Here is a 13,795-nt window from a genome sequence, read left to right as displayed (position 1 = left end):
CTCTGCTGTGCCCAGGGCGATTTGAATGCAAGCTGTGCGATACGCTGCATCTTTTTTCGCTCCACGACCTTCCCGTCGGTACTCCATACTGACCTTATATGACTCCATTCAGGGGCAGATCCATAGCTCTCAATTTCACCCTCAACAGCTTTCGGCTTCCTGCTGTTCATGTCTGGCGACGAAGGGAAGGCAACAGAAAAAGGGGGTGAGAGGATGGCGTACACGTCGAACACGCAAACGAAGTACGGAGTACCCGGCACATGTCAAGCTTTGAGCAGTAAACCAGTGAGCAAGCTCCGACAGCTCTGAGAGCTCCGGGGACAGCTCCAAAACTCCCCTACCCGTACATGATCTACATACATACACAGATCTTGCGTCTCATGCAGCCCGCAATTCTTCTTTCACCCTTCTCCCCGTCAAGATCTGCTTCCGGCGTATTAACGGTACGGTGATCTGCCTGCATCGCATTTTGGTGCATTTTGAGTCCAGTAGCTGAAGTAAATTAAATGAAAGAGACGGGCCAAAGGGGTCACGGGTGGACACAGCGTCAGTCCTCTTCAACCTTTCATTCGGGCGAATTGACCATACTGCAGGCAAACAGCCAGGCAGGACAGGCAATCATCAAACCCCCTCGCTGCACGGACTGTATATTGGCCGTTTGATATTGCGAAAACATGAAATGCTCGCAGGTCTTAGCTCCTCGTATAGCGAACTGGATGGTAAATTAGTTCATGCTCGGAGATTATGTGATTTTCAGTGATGATGCGGCGTGTGTTGAAGCCCATTCGAGGTTGAGCAATCATGGCGTGGAATGCGTTGGGGACGGAGAGCCAAGCTGGAGCTACCCCCTGGTCTATACAGGTCCCTTGATATTGCGTTTCATTTCAGAGCTTTCTCCACGCGCGGAAGCAAACGCAACCCGTCCTGCAGCTTTCTTTTTGTGAAAATATCCTGGGGGGAGGCTAGAACGGTGGACTGGCCTTATCGATTCCCAGGGTAAAACGAAGTGGGCGTAAGGGGAGGAAGAGAATCGATTGATTACTTCTTTTCTTAACCATGGCAAGTGAGCTAACTAGTCAGTTAGTTACTTAGCTAGCTTAGGTACTGTGGCTGGTGGTGTTGATGATGTTGCTCACGAACTAGTCATGGTGCTACGAGTAACTAACTATCGTGCTCCATCCCCCTTTTTCCTCACGGAGACGCCGGTCAAGGAGTGTCCGGGGTTAACCATTCATGCCTCTCACAGTTTGCTTCCAGTCGAATCGCCAAATTCGATTACCAACTTGCCGAACTGATTGCCCCTTTGCATATCGTCGAACAAGCCGTTGATACCGTCAAGATTGTCAATACCCTGGACAACTTTCCACACTACCGGCTTAATTTTCTTCTCCTTCACGAAGTCCACCATCTCCTTGAACTCTTTCCTCGAGCCCATAGTAGTGCCCCTAAGATCAATGTTTTTCATCACGGCTTGCATTAACCATGTCATCTTTGGGCCAACCGTCATTCCATAAATGGAGATTATTCCACCGTCCTAAAAGGGGAGCGTGAAACGTGAAACGTTAGCAACGGGCCTTAATTGAAGCTTATATAGAGCCACTCGGCTGAATCACGCCGATATGTGCCTATCAGAGGAGGCGCAAAGGAGCCCGACCACAGCGCTTTGGTGCCATGCCCACTCTGCGGTTGACCACACCGTTTAGACTTTCGGGGCGTAATTGTTTATATCATATCAAGCCACAATATATAGAAAGAGAACATGGCGGTAAATAGGAGAGAAGGTGTGTTTTCACCTCACAAGCCCGGCAAGGCAGAACGAGGAGGTGTGGGCTCGGAAATACCCATAGCTTAAAGTGGGCATATAACAAGAAAAAACGACGTACCTTAAGCAACTTCACCCCCTTTTCAACGACCTCTCCGCCCGCACCGTCGATAATAGCGTCAAATTTAGTCTTCCCGTTTGGCAACATGCTCATCAGCTTCTTTTCCCATCCCGTCTCTTTGTAGTTCACTCCACCGCGAGCTCCGAGCTCGACAGCCTGCTTAATCTTCTCCTCGCTAGAACTTGTGACATATACATCCGCTCCCCTTGCCGCCGCAAAGCGCAAGGCCATCAGCGCCACACCTCCACCAATACCGGTAACCAAGATGGCAGCTCCGGTGCTGGAGTTAGCTTCACCAGCTTTGGTCACGAGTGCTCTCCAAGCAGTCAACCCGGTCAACGGCAGAGCCGCCGCTTCAGCATCAGACAGATGCTCCGGCGCCTCCTCGACCTCACTCATGTCCAGGGTGATGTATTCCTGTAAGGTTCCCTTGTCATACAGGCTTGTGCCTCCCATGATTCTGAATCCAGTGGCGCTCTCGGGCCCATCGGGGGCATCTTTCCAGCCGGTGGCAGGGTTCAGAATAACCCGCTTGTTCACCCAGGATTGAGCATGGGGCACATCCGGTCCTGTCGAAGCCACAATACCAACTCCATCACTTAGTAGGACCGTTTCGAAACAGGTCCCTGGGTATAAGTGTTTTCGTATAAAGAGGTCCCGATGGTTAAGTGAGGCTGCGGTGAGTTTGATGAGCAGTTCAGTCCCTTTTGGAGTTGGAATTGGGACCGAACGGAGAGAGAGTGGGTAATAGACTTGCCCAGGCTTCCCGAACTTGCCATCCTCGCTTGTAATTGTAATAGCATGCATGATTGTGGACGTTCCTGAAGAAATCTATACCAGGTATGGATGGGCTGTTGTATACTCCAGGAAATTATTATAGGGGTACCGGCTCCTGGGGATCGAAATTGAGCTCTACAAAGAAATATAAGCGATTGAGATCAACATACGGAGTATATGTATACACATAAGGATAGCCGGTTGGAAAACGCGGCAGATAATGGTATAGGGTTTGGGGGTTTCCTCAACTCTGAGAATTGTCATATCACACTCACGTTGAGATGCGGAAGGCAGGTGATAAGTTATTCAAGCCTAACTCTTAACGAAATTGGTATCGTATCAGTGCCCTCTCTAAAAAATACCCATAGAAAAATAAATAAAATACGGCGTGTCCAAGTTATGCCCGGTTTATAATAGGCGGCAATTCTCCTTCGGGGATGTAGCGATTATGTCGTCATGTCCGCTGGGAAAGCAGTAAATTGACGAATCCGAGCTCCGAGATAGATATAATTATGGGATAAGCAGACAAGGAGCAATGCAGCTTAGAATTAACCAGTGCAACAAGTGTAGATGCGTAAAATATCTAGTCGACGGCGGTGAAGTGTCGTTTCTTGCAGGTGTTTAGAAATCGACGTCGCTTGTTTAACTATCAGATTTGCCGAGGCACAACCGCGGGGCCGGATAAAGTTCGGCGATAAGACTGATGACTAATACGGCGATTTCAACATCAAGCGGCAACAACAACATCAACAGCAAGCAATATCAACTTCATCTTCAGTGGATAATATTAGGATAATTTCAGGAGATGTGTCTTGCATATTGTACAGATTAGGTGCAGGATATGTGGACAGGTATCCAAGTTCACTGCTGCCCAAGGGTTAGCGAAAGGTATTTACAACACATAACTTCTATCAAAAATTCATTTTGAAGAACAGAACCACGGACGACGGACGACAGGGAGCAAACCTTTATTTACGCAACCAAACTCATCATGTGCGGGTATTACCAATCAAACAATTAGTCGACTTCCTCATGATCTTGGAACGGCCAACCTTTCTCAACAAGGAACCGGTCATCATCATCCTCTCCCCGAGCCAACCATTCTTCCTTGAACTCTTTGTTCAAGGCAACTACTTTATCGTATGATTCATTCCTCACCCAGCCATCTTCGCTTAGATGATCTAACTTTGAACGCAAATGTTCTGTTAGAATGTTGAATTGGAACCATTGCTCTTCGATAGCATAGAACTCTTCATCTTCCTCCTTAGTGAAATTGACAGGACATTCAATCCTTCCTGCACGTTTTCCAAGGATTATATGCCAATTGGAAACCACCCTCAGAATTGCACCTTTCAAGGTGATAAAGTTCCCAGTCCATTGGCGTCCTGCTCTGTCAACGAGGTGCTGTCGCGGCATCAGCAATGGGTACCGAAGAGCTGTGAGGTGAGGTTTGTTGTCTCTTCCGTTGAATACCATGTACAGCCAGAAAAGCATCCTTTGTCTGTGGAGTTCATCCGCGTGCTCCCTTTCTTCTGCACTTAGGGTATCATAGTCCGGTGGTAGAGATGGTTTCTCCAGATCTTTTGGTGGTTCGGAGTCTGGGTTGTTGAACATTGGTGGATTCCCTGCGACCAGTAGAAGTGGCAGAACAGCAGCATATTGCCAGTCAATGAGACAGGTTATTTCACCTTCTTCAGAAACAAATATGTTGCTTGGGTTAAGGTCTACCCTCGTTAGCTGCCGGTAAATACGACGCACAAGAAAACGTACCTGGGTGACGCAGAGTCGGTTTATTCATAAGGTCGGTGGGATCTTGCGGCAATATATATGGAGCTAAGGATAGATACTTTTTGAGCAAATCGATGTAGACATCTTGCGATATTTCGCGTGGTATGTTTTCCAGAGCATTGTGGGGAAAGTCGTTCATCAGAGGTTTGCCAAATTTTTTAGTCCATTCTAGTTCCCGCTCGCCAATGCTTTCTAGGTACTGACAATGATCTTGCCCTATATACGCAATTAGAACGCCACTGTTATACCGTCTGCAGTCGGGCTACTAACAAGGGCCGCGATTCAAATCAAAATTTGCACGGCTTCCACGCCAGAACATATAATCCGTGACAGGGCCGATACAGAACCTGTCATCTCCCTGCTCTCCCGGTGAATAGAGATTAACCCTAAGATTCTGGGGTAGTGTCTCTTTATAGTACAAGCTTCCGTGAGCTGCGAAGGGGAACGAAAAAAGCTTCTTCTCGATATCCACGTAACTCGTCACCAACTTCAACATCTCTTTGGGAGTGATATTAAACCATCGATCGGTCAATGGTTTACCAGTAGCCTTTTCCATAATGATATACTCGGTTCCGACCTCATTCTCTTTGTCGGATGACCAAGCATATACCTTGGGAACGGGTATGCCTTTCCCTCGCAAAAAGTCCAAAGTAGCAACCTCGCTTTCGGTATTCAGTCTTTGTGGTACTGCTAGCAAATATGGTATCTTTACAATGACTTCGAAGCCATCATTCATAGTAAGAAGAAACACTCTGTTGAAACCACCTTCTGCGAGCTTTTTGATACTGGCGGTTGAGTCTCGGTCGACAGCTTTAGCAGCAATCCTTTTTAAAGCCTCGACATTGAAATCGACATATCTCTCGGCAAGGCGAAGTTTCTCATTGTATAGGTATCGGCCGGATGTGTATTTGAATAGATTAGGGTCATGCCTGGGTGCCAATGTCGAGCCATGGTGGACGAGACCCAGGACCGGAGTAGCAGCAAAACGCCTTCGTAGGCTTGGATATAGCGAGTGTTTCCAGCTGAGAGCAGAAGGTGGACGACAGGCAGGAAGACCATAGCGCATCAGAACTGTTCTTCCAATCGGGCGCATGATGGCTCTGCTTACAGTGAGTATATGAGCGCACCTATTAATAGCCCACACGGCGAGATGAAGCAAATAATTAAAAGTTCTACCACCCAACAATTGATGATCTCTCTTCTTGGCTTGATATGCAGCTCACACCCTCTTTAAACGCCCGGTCCAACATGAATTAAACAGCTAGTTACAGCATCATACAGTGTCCAGATATCCATTTGGCATGGTGATGTTCCTCTGCTCGAAATGCTGCCTCAGTCACGGAAAGCCAGCGGTTTCTCAAGTGGCCCAACCTTCGACGTCCATGACGGCGCCCTCTCCGGCGTGAAGTCAGTGCATTCGTAGCCCATCATGTTGAAGACATCGGCCTGAACATCGTTATTCAATGACCTGGTACAGCGAACGGAGCGGCGTAACTACTGCGGGTCCCAGATGGGGATGCAGTGAAGTTTCCGCATCCCAGGCTGCCGTTCATCAACAATGTCGGGCCGCTGTTGGATCTCTTCGACCGATAGAAACGGGCTTGTGGATGAGTTTCACTACGGAAAGACGGCCATAAGTTATGAGGAAGAAGCGAGTCGACTCTAAATAAGCTCGAAATCTGGACTTCGGCCGCAAGTCAACTTTGTGGCCAACCCTAACTTAGCCTAACCTAACCAACCAGCGTGGACTCTCTGCTGGCTGCATTTGACGATACAAACTCCTCGCTTCCAGGACTGCTTCAATCATTAGCAACCAGCTGGCTGTTGACTAAGATGCAAGGAGCCTGTAACTTGTCCACCCTGACATAGATGTAACTAACCAGTGCTCCAGCTGGTGAGTTACCTGGGCTGGGATGGAGCATACGAAGGGAGGAAGGATACCCGGGACTCTGCAGCAACAAACGGCCTGATAGACCGCTTTGATTGCCACTGGCTTTACGGGAAACACGTAGCCGTGTCTCTAAGAGGAGCTTCCGCCTAGGAAGAGCCAGAGGTGTATGACTGCGGGTGATCGCTTACGGGATCGCGCATGATGGCTTTGACTGGCTTTCTTTCATGACGGCAGCTGCTGGTATCCAGGGGCCGGGCTTCAGAGTAGTTGGCCGTGCCAGGTCATCATGTTCCAAGTGATTCACTGGTTGAGTGAAGATCTCAAGGATTCATTCAGCCAGCATATTCACTTCCGAGAAATAGTTGATGGGCATGGCTATAAAATCTCAACCTGAGCCCCAGCCCAACTTGACTACCAAATAGTTATCCTACACAATCCAGAGACACAATCCAGAGAACAATCCAGAGACTCTTGTTGGCAGAGGCTATGAGCCCGCCGTGCTTTATTCCCTAAGATCTGAAGACCCAGGAGATACTAGAGAAATAATGCTCCATCTAGGAAGCGTGCAACGGCCGGAAAGTTTGACACCGAGATCTTTTGCTGGGATCCGGAGCTTGTGTCCGGAAATGCCCCGTTCGCGAATTGCGGTAAGTATTTGTGCTAAATATTATCCCCCTTTTTGGTGTTGAATATAGGATAATTCTGTTAGATTGTATATGATTGGTGACAAGCAATCTGCCCCCATCCCCCTACTCCATTCGAACAATTTAGGGGTGCTGAAGAAGCCTTTCGACTTCACGAGGTGTCAGAAGCACTGCAACCATTCTTCCACTGGTCCTGGAAAAAGCTAGGCGCAGAACTGCGACAGGCATTCCAGTCCTGCTCTCCATTCCTACTACGAGGCCTAAAGCAAGTCATCCACAAGTATACCCTGAAACTTCAAACACCAAAGGGGCAGACAAAGTACCTCCCAGCCAGCCGGCTATTACAACTTTCTTTCGCGCTGAACTCACCGACAAGACCGTTAAGGTGAAGCCCCGCGAACCCGATATCTATGACGGGACTACGGATGTGCATTTTTGGATTATGGGCATTACAGACCAACTACCCGAACGTCGCATCGAAGGGGACGCGTCGCAGATTACCTATGCCATTATTACACCTGACCAACAAAATGACTCCAAGAACATATGCACCGGATAATGTACTTCTTTTGCCACTTATACTGCGTCCTGTCTCGAGAAAAGTGCATATAAAGAGGAAGAGTTGCCTCAGATATCAACGACGCATGCGGCCTGAGCAAAACAGCCCAGGTCCTCAGCCTAAGACCAGCCTTAACAGACCATTACTGGACCGACATAAGTGTTTCTCCCATCAACTACAATACCTGACTTAGGAGGAAGTACGGATGTGTCCCCTCACGGCTATACGGCGCTGTCTCTGGACAATACTATAGACGGAAGCCGATGTCCTCAGAGCTAGCTGCCTCGAGCTGTTGTATCCAGTCAACAAGCCTGTCTGCGAGAGACTTAACAAGGGAGGGAAGATATTTTGAGGCGGAAACGAAATACAACGAATAACTAGTTAGTTGCTTCAAGACAGGGTCTGAGAAGACTAACTAACTTGTTAGTATAGTTATGCTCACATTCATCACACTCCAATAAGCTGCAAACGGCAAAAATAACCAATATTATTACCAACATTGCTACTCCTACCCAATGGCAGCATGATTAGTCAACTACACAGTGTCAGAGCCTTATTGTGGGAGACTTGAAGAGACCGGGATGATCGCATATACAGTCTCTAACAGTCTGATAGTTCTACTCAGACCGGCTAAGTTCGCGGCACCCCCTTTTTACCGCACGTTTTTACCATCAATTTTTATCGAGATCGCCGCGAAAAACGAAGCAATCTACTATTAAATTCAAGTCCAAAGAGAGAATTACGGATTCAGACGAGGACATTAATAAGGGTGAGGAGGAAGACTCGTCGTCGACTAAAGTGCCTGAGTCTAGTGCCCTGGATGTGCCTGGGTCGAGGCGCCCGGGCGTGCATCTCAAGAGGCTGCTGTTCAGTACCAAGTCAAAAACCACAGACCCCATTCTCATTTGGCAGTACTTGCAAAGTCCTGGAATCCGTCAGTGACCAAGAGAGTATACAGAAATCAAACGGATATACGGATTCAGTTACCGGTTGTCTGCATACAACTCGGCAAACATTCAATTCAACCAAAGCAGTGACTAGGGGACTAGGTGAATGATTTCTTTGACCAGAATTCAATACTAATCACCAATCCCCCCCATCGTCACTAGTCGGTGTGCTTGCTCTCGAACCTGTGCAACCCGAGTCGCCTGTTGGCAGCGACATTCCATTCTGAGCTTCTGAGCCCCGTCTTCAAGTTGTGGCGTGTGCTGCCGTGCCCGAGATGGCTCTCAGGGCGAAGAAAGCTATATGGTGAGCTGGTCCCACGTTGCCGCACCATATGTTTAGGGATTCAATATCCCTGTGTCCACTCAAGCTGCATTCTCGGAGGCTCAAAAGAAAGTATACAGGATATTTTGTTTGCCGAGAAATGGTGAGATGGAGATCGAGGTTATAACAAAAGCCCGTAGGGACCTCTTGGATTACTGGCGTCATATAAAAGCCATGTCCAACCCGGGAGGAGATTGATCGACCCTGCTCGCGCGCACTCACCCCTTCGGTTATGAAATTTTGTCTTCTCTCTCTCTACCTATATATATTTTCTTTTTTTTGTTTGATCTAACAGAGGAACAGCATTGACCCTCCAGAACCGGAAGATTTGGACCCTAATATAATTGAGAGAATTGCGTCTATCCCTACTCCAGTACCTTTATACGCGAGAATTTAAACTATTCTCAACGCATATCGCCAGGACAATTAAAGTTTGACTATGATCAAGTTACTCTGTGGTTTGCAGGTAGGCCTGTTTATAGGCCTGTTCCTAGACAAAATTTTGACCTCGCTACAATTGGAATGGAAAAGGGGCACAGCTTTTATGAGCAATATGGCCCAGCCCAGGCACCCTATGGGCTGAACCGGTAGCTAGCCCTTATTTCTATTTACTAATAATGACATCTAAACAAATAGCTAACCTTCCCTAGTGATAGGCAGGATGAAGTTATCCTTCATAAATACCCTTACTAGACCATCATTCGACAGAATAGAGTCTTGGCCTCACCATTGCTACGAAGAACATGCCCGGCAGTGACCATGGCAACTCTCGACGTGTCCCGTGTCAGTGGATTCCTGCCCTTCCAGGCAATCCCACTCCCTCGTTAATGATTGGCTGCTGAGAGAGCCGTTATTAGATAAGTGTTTATATCCATCCTACACAGTCCGAAATCAAGAAGACGGACGGTAGGAAGATGGGCGCAGTTTGTCCTCTTTGATGAGGATAATCGACAATTGACGGCTCTCCGCGACGGACACCTTCATATTGGAAGACAGTGCAAACAAGTGCAGGGCTTGCTTGGGTATACTCGAGAAGGTACATAACCTGCAATGGTCTTTGTCACAACCAGAGGCGCCACTCTGCTACTCATTTATTCTCTGAGTAAAATTCGCACTTTCCAACAGCTTCTTGGCGTCAACAGCTTAAATTTAGAGGACAAGCAAGATTGCGCTCGCTCCGCTCGCTGTAGAGAAGAAGGAATATTTGCTACTTCCCATTGGATTACAAATTAGCTATTTATCAAGTATTTCTATTGGCTACAAATATATATTACATTTTCGACATTCAACCAATCAATACCAACCTAGTTGCGAAGCATAAGGGGTATGTGGTATTGATTGGTTGTGTCGACGGGCTAGTCAGCTTTATTCTATGAAATCTATGATTGGTGGACGGGATGGAACTTCACAGACCACGTGATAAAAAAAAAAGAAACAAAAAAAAGAAAAAAATTTACGGACATATTATTTTATTAAGACAAGCCAGTTTGCGCTCGCTACGCTCGCTACAGCGAAAAAGAAATATTTACTACTTTCCATTGGATTAAAAATTAGTCATTCATCAGGCATCAATTAGGTATTCCTATTGGTTAAGAATATATATTTTAATTTATGCCCGCCCATTCAACCAATCAATTCCACATACCCCTTATGCTTCGCAACGGGGTGGTGTTGATTGGTTGTCTGGACGGGCCAGTCAGCTTTTTCCTATGAAATTTATGATTGGTTACATTTTACATAATAAATGTTGTGGGAACGGAATAATGATTTTACATATCACGTGACAGAAAAAAAAAAAACTTTACGATCATATTATTTTATTATATACAGAGATTTACATTACATACGGAGTACACTGACGACATCTGGAGCTGCGTAGGTGCACGGCGTTAACAACTGGTGGTTCTAACGCTCACTACTTTGACTATTGGCTTAATCTTCCCACAGCCTGATCGCTAACAACCGTCTGCCTTCGCCTTGCTGTTACTATTCAATTTTTGGAGATGGCGTCACAACATCGACGCCAGTCGTCGTATGAAGACGTCTTCGATCTCCCTGGACAGTCTCAGATGCCGGCACAACCCCACCAGCATCATCAAACTTCCTTCGAAGATGTGATTGATTTCTCTGCCGAAGAGCCTCTGACTGTAGATCAGCGGTCTCACGCTCACAGGAGGTTCGAGAAGGCCATCGAATACTTCGGCAATCACATCAGCTCCAGTGCAAAATTCAAACCTCACCTGCTGATTCGCTATACATATGAATTTGCACGGTCTGAGTTATCGAAAGATATGATACTACGTTTCTTCTTCGCCTCTATAAAGATAGACATCGACAGCACTGAGGATATTGAGTTAAATGATAGTTTACTTCACGAGCTGAAGGAGTTTGCAGACCTGCTTTTAAATCATTTCTTTGCTCCGTGTAAGCTTTGCCCGATTAAACTAAACCCCTTGGTTTCTGCTGCTGACGCTTTTTTTGCAGTGAAGTCAACTGGCACGATAACCCCACAGCCTTCCCCTGCTATCCTTTCGGCACTTCAAAGAGTACAAGGACAACATGAGTTCATAGGCACGCCTGATCGAATTGCAGTCCTCCGCAGCCTATGCTTGGTACGCGATCACCACAAATGCGTGGTTTCGCAGTCTTTTGACGTCAAAGAAGGAATCGCTCGCCTGTCAAATGACCCAGATGCTCGAGATGATGAGGGAACGCAGCTTAGGGGCCAATCGTTATATGCGTTAGAGGTGGCCCATATCATTCCCCATTCTCTAATGCAATCAGACACGAGTTCTGGTTTGGTAAGTCACTGCTTCAAAATAATCAGAATTTTCTATTCGTTATGAGTTAAGTTTTCTTACTTCCCATTCTACACAGTCCGAAGCCAAGAAGACCGTAATCCAGATATTGAATATGTTTGACTATAACGTTAGTCACATCATCAATGGCACTGACATCGACAGACCGCACAATGCTATGAGCCTTAACTCAACAGCCCATCTTCTATTCGGAAATTTCGACATCTTTCTGGAACCTGTTGATGGCCAGGAGCATACATATTATGTCAAAAGTCTGAAGTCAGCTATATCGCTGGCGTTTGGTCTCCCGGTGACACGCAAACTCTTTCTCAGTGATGACAGGTCGATCGAGCCTCCTTCACCTCGACTCCTTGCTTTGCACCGTGCCATTGCTCATATCCTTTTCTTATCTGGAGCCGGTGAGTATATAAACAAGATTCTGGATGATTTTGATAAAACGGGAGTTCGAGCCGATGGTACCACAGAGTTGGGACGGATGGTAAGCTGGAGAATGAGCGGTGGTCTGGGAGGTATAGCTGTATGATACGTTATTGTCAGAGCGGGTTGGCTGGGTTGTGGAGTGTGTTCTTCTGTCTTGGTATCGGTACAAGCAAGGTTTATGTATAGAGTGGTTATAAAAATCCAGCGACTAGGCCTGTAAACTAGGCCTGTAAATCAATAAGGACTATGTGGTAGAGACTCCGAGTAAGATAGATACGTGGAAGAATGCCCCATATTATAGATCAACAGACAAGAATGCAGTAACGACTGGCACGGATAAATAACAGAACGCAAGAGAATATCCATCCTAGATAGATAGATACCGGCATACAAATACTCTTGAATGCTATCCTCGACATAGGCATTGTAAGAGCAGAAGAAACCTAGAGTCGTCTACTGTGCCACCAGTACATATCTTCCGGGCGACGTCGAACAAACGAGTGCGTGCCATCCCAGCGTCTATCCGACAGATATGGCTCGTCAAACTCTCCTTCCAGGTAAAATAGAGATAAAGATTCATCAGACGAGTCTATGAAATCACGATCCTTCGAACGGTCACGTCGTCGGCCTTTTCTCCTTCGGTGTCTCCTATCATGCGCTTCCCTTAGGAAAGATGGGACACCCAAGAGAGACTCGTCGTCTGATGACCAGTCTGATTCAAGGAGCGTTGATGCCCTGCCTGCTTCGGTGTGGGTATCAGATGCATCATGAAGCCGTCTTCGCCTGAGAGGACGGAACCAGGGGTCACGGTGGTGTCTCCCATCACGCCGATGACGTACAGCTATTGGTACTCTGGGTGGTATACTATCTAGCTCCAGTGGAGGGGCCCTGGCACGCTCTGGTGTAAACATTGGCGTGAAAGCGGCGGGCTGGCTTCTGTGGCCGCCGGGGACAACTCTGCGGAGTGACGGTTCTGGTGAACGCGCGAGTTGATGTGCCGCTATGTGTGCTTGGGTGCGGGGGTCCAATTGATGCCGGCTAGGTGGTTCGTTGAAAAGACGGTGGCGTGTTTGCATTGGTATATCTTGGTGATGAGCATGTGCTCCTGCATGTGGGTGCGGTTGCCTGAGGAGGTGCTCTGCACTCCTAAACCCAGGACCGGGAGCGTGTATGTATGGATAGCGGTGGCGACCAAGCACAGAAGCCATGGTTCGGCCAGGCTGGATGCCTGAGTGGTCTAGAGGCCCAGTGAGGCCAAATCGTTCGGCTCCCCCATGACGTCTAAAGGGGAACGAAGGCATGTTGGAGATATTTCCTTCAACAATTTCTCTTGATAGAGTATAGCATGCACTTTGTCTATCTTTGCAGAGAAAACAAAAGATAGCCAAAAGAGAGAAATCATCAGGGCCAAATGATGCATATTTATATTATGGGGTATCCTGTCAATGCTGGGGGTATATGGAATGGGAATATGTTTGCTTGCTGGGACTTAACAGTCACCAGGCTGTCAACGCTTGACCTCTCGGTTGGGGATTCCACAGCCAGGCAGCAGACGGTTCCTTGAAGGCGAAATGGCTGAGAAAAGCAAACAAACATGACCATCGGCGCAAACAAGTGGTGGACTTCCTGCGCTTCCAGTTCCTGTTGTTGGCAGGATCTGGAGCTCAGAAAGCCACTCCCCGGCCACCTTGGAGAACCAGACCGCCACTGACATGTTTAGATCCGGGGAGATGACGTTGATCCAC

The 13,795-nt window shown here is 47.4% G+C and overlaps 4 protein-coding genes across 4 annotated transcripts; 1 reads left to right on the top strand and 3 right to left on the bottom strand.

Annotated features, from left to right (window-relative positions):
* Positions 1 to 1,240: 1,240 nt before the first annotated feature.
* Positions 1,241 to 1,507, bottom strand: ARB_04802 (uncharacterized protein; the record flags this gene model as incomplete). The annotated part of the gene is made up of 1 exon (XM_003016467.1): positions 1,241 to 1,507. One exon carries the CDS (start codon positions 1,505 to 1,507, stop codon positions 1,241 to 1,243), a length of 267 nt encoding a protein of 88 aa, XP_003016513.1.
* A 220-nt stretch (positions 1,508 to 1,727) lies between these two features.
* Positions 1,728 to 2,690, bottom strand: ARB_04801 (uncharacterized protein; the record flags this gene model as incomplete). Its single annotated transcript, XM_003016466.1, has 1 exon — positions 1,728 to 2,690. The coding sequence occupies one exon, from the start codon at positions 2,688 to 2,690 to the stop codon at positions 1,728 to 1,730; it is 963 nt and encodes a 320-aa protein (XP_003016512.1).
* A 987-nt stretch (positions 2,691 to 3,677) lies between these two features.
* ARB_04800 (uncharacterized protein) lies at positions 3,678 to 5,541 on the bottom strand (the record flags this gene model as incomplete). Its single annotated transcript, XM_003016465.1, has 3 exons — positions 3,678 to 4,384; positions 4,431 to 4,664; positions 4,719 to 5,541. The coding sequence occupies 3 exons, from the start codon at positions 5,539 to 5,541 to the stop codon at positions 3,678 to 3,680; spliced, it is 1,764 nt and encodes a 587-aa protein (XP_003016511.1).
* A 5,273-nt stretch (positions 5,542 to 10,814) lies between these two features.
* Positions 10,815 to 12,153, top strand: ARB_04799 (uncharacterized protein; the record flags this gene model as incomplete). The annotated part of the gene is made up of 2 exons (XM_003016464.1): positions 10,815 to 11,612; positions 11,689 to 12,153. The coding sequence occupies 2 exons, from the start codon at positions 10,815 to 10,817 to the stop codon at positions 12,151 to 12,153; spliced, it is 1,263 nt and encodes a 420-aa protein (XP_003016510.1).
* Positions 12,154 to 13,795: the final 1,642 nt, after the last annotated feature.

This window comes from Trichophyton benhamiae, assembly GCF_000151125.1.
Source record: "Trichophyton benhamiae CBS 112371 chromosome Unknown contig01989.5, whole genome shotgun sequence".
NCBI lineage: Eukaryota > Fungi > Ascomycota > Eurotiomycetes > Onygenales > Arthrodermataceae > Trichophyton > Trichophyton benhamiae.
This window is presented reverse-complemented; position numbering and strand designations above follow the sequence as displayed.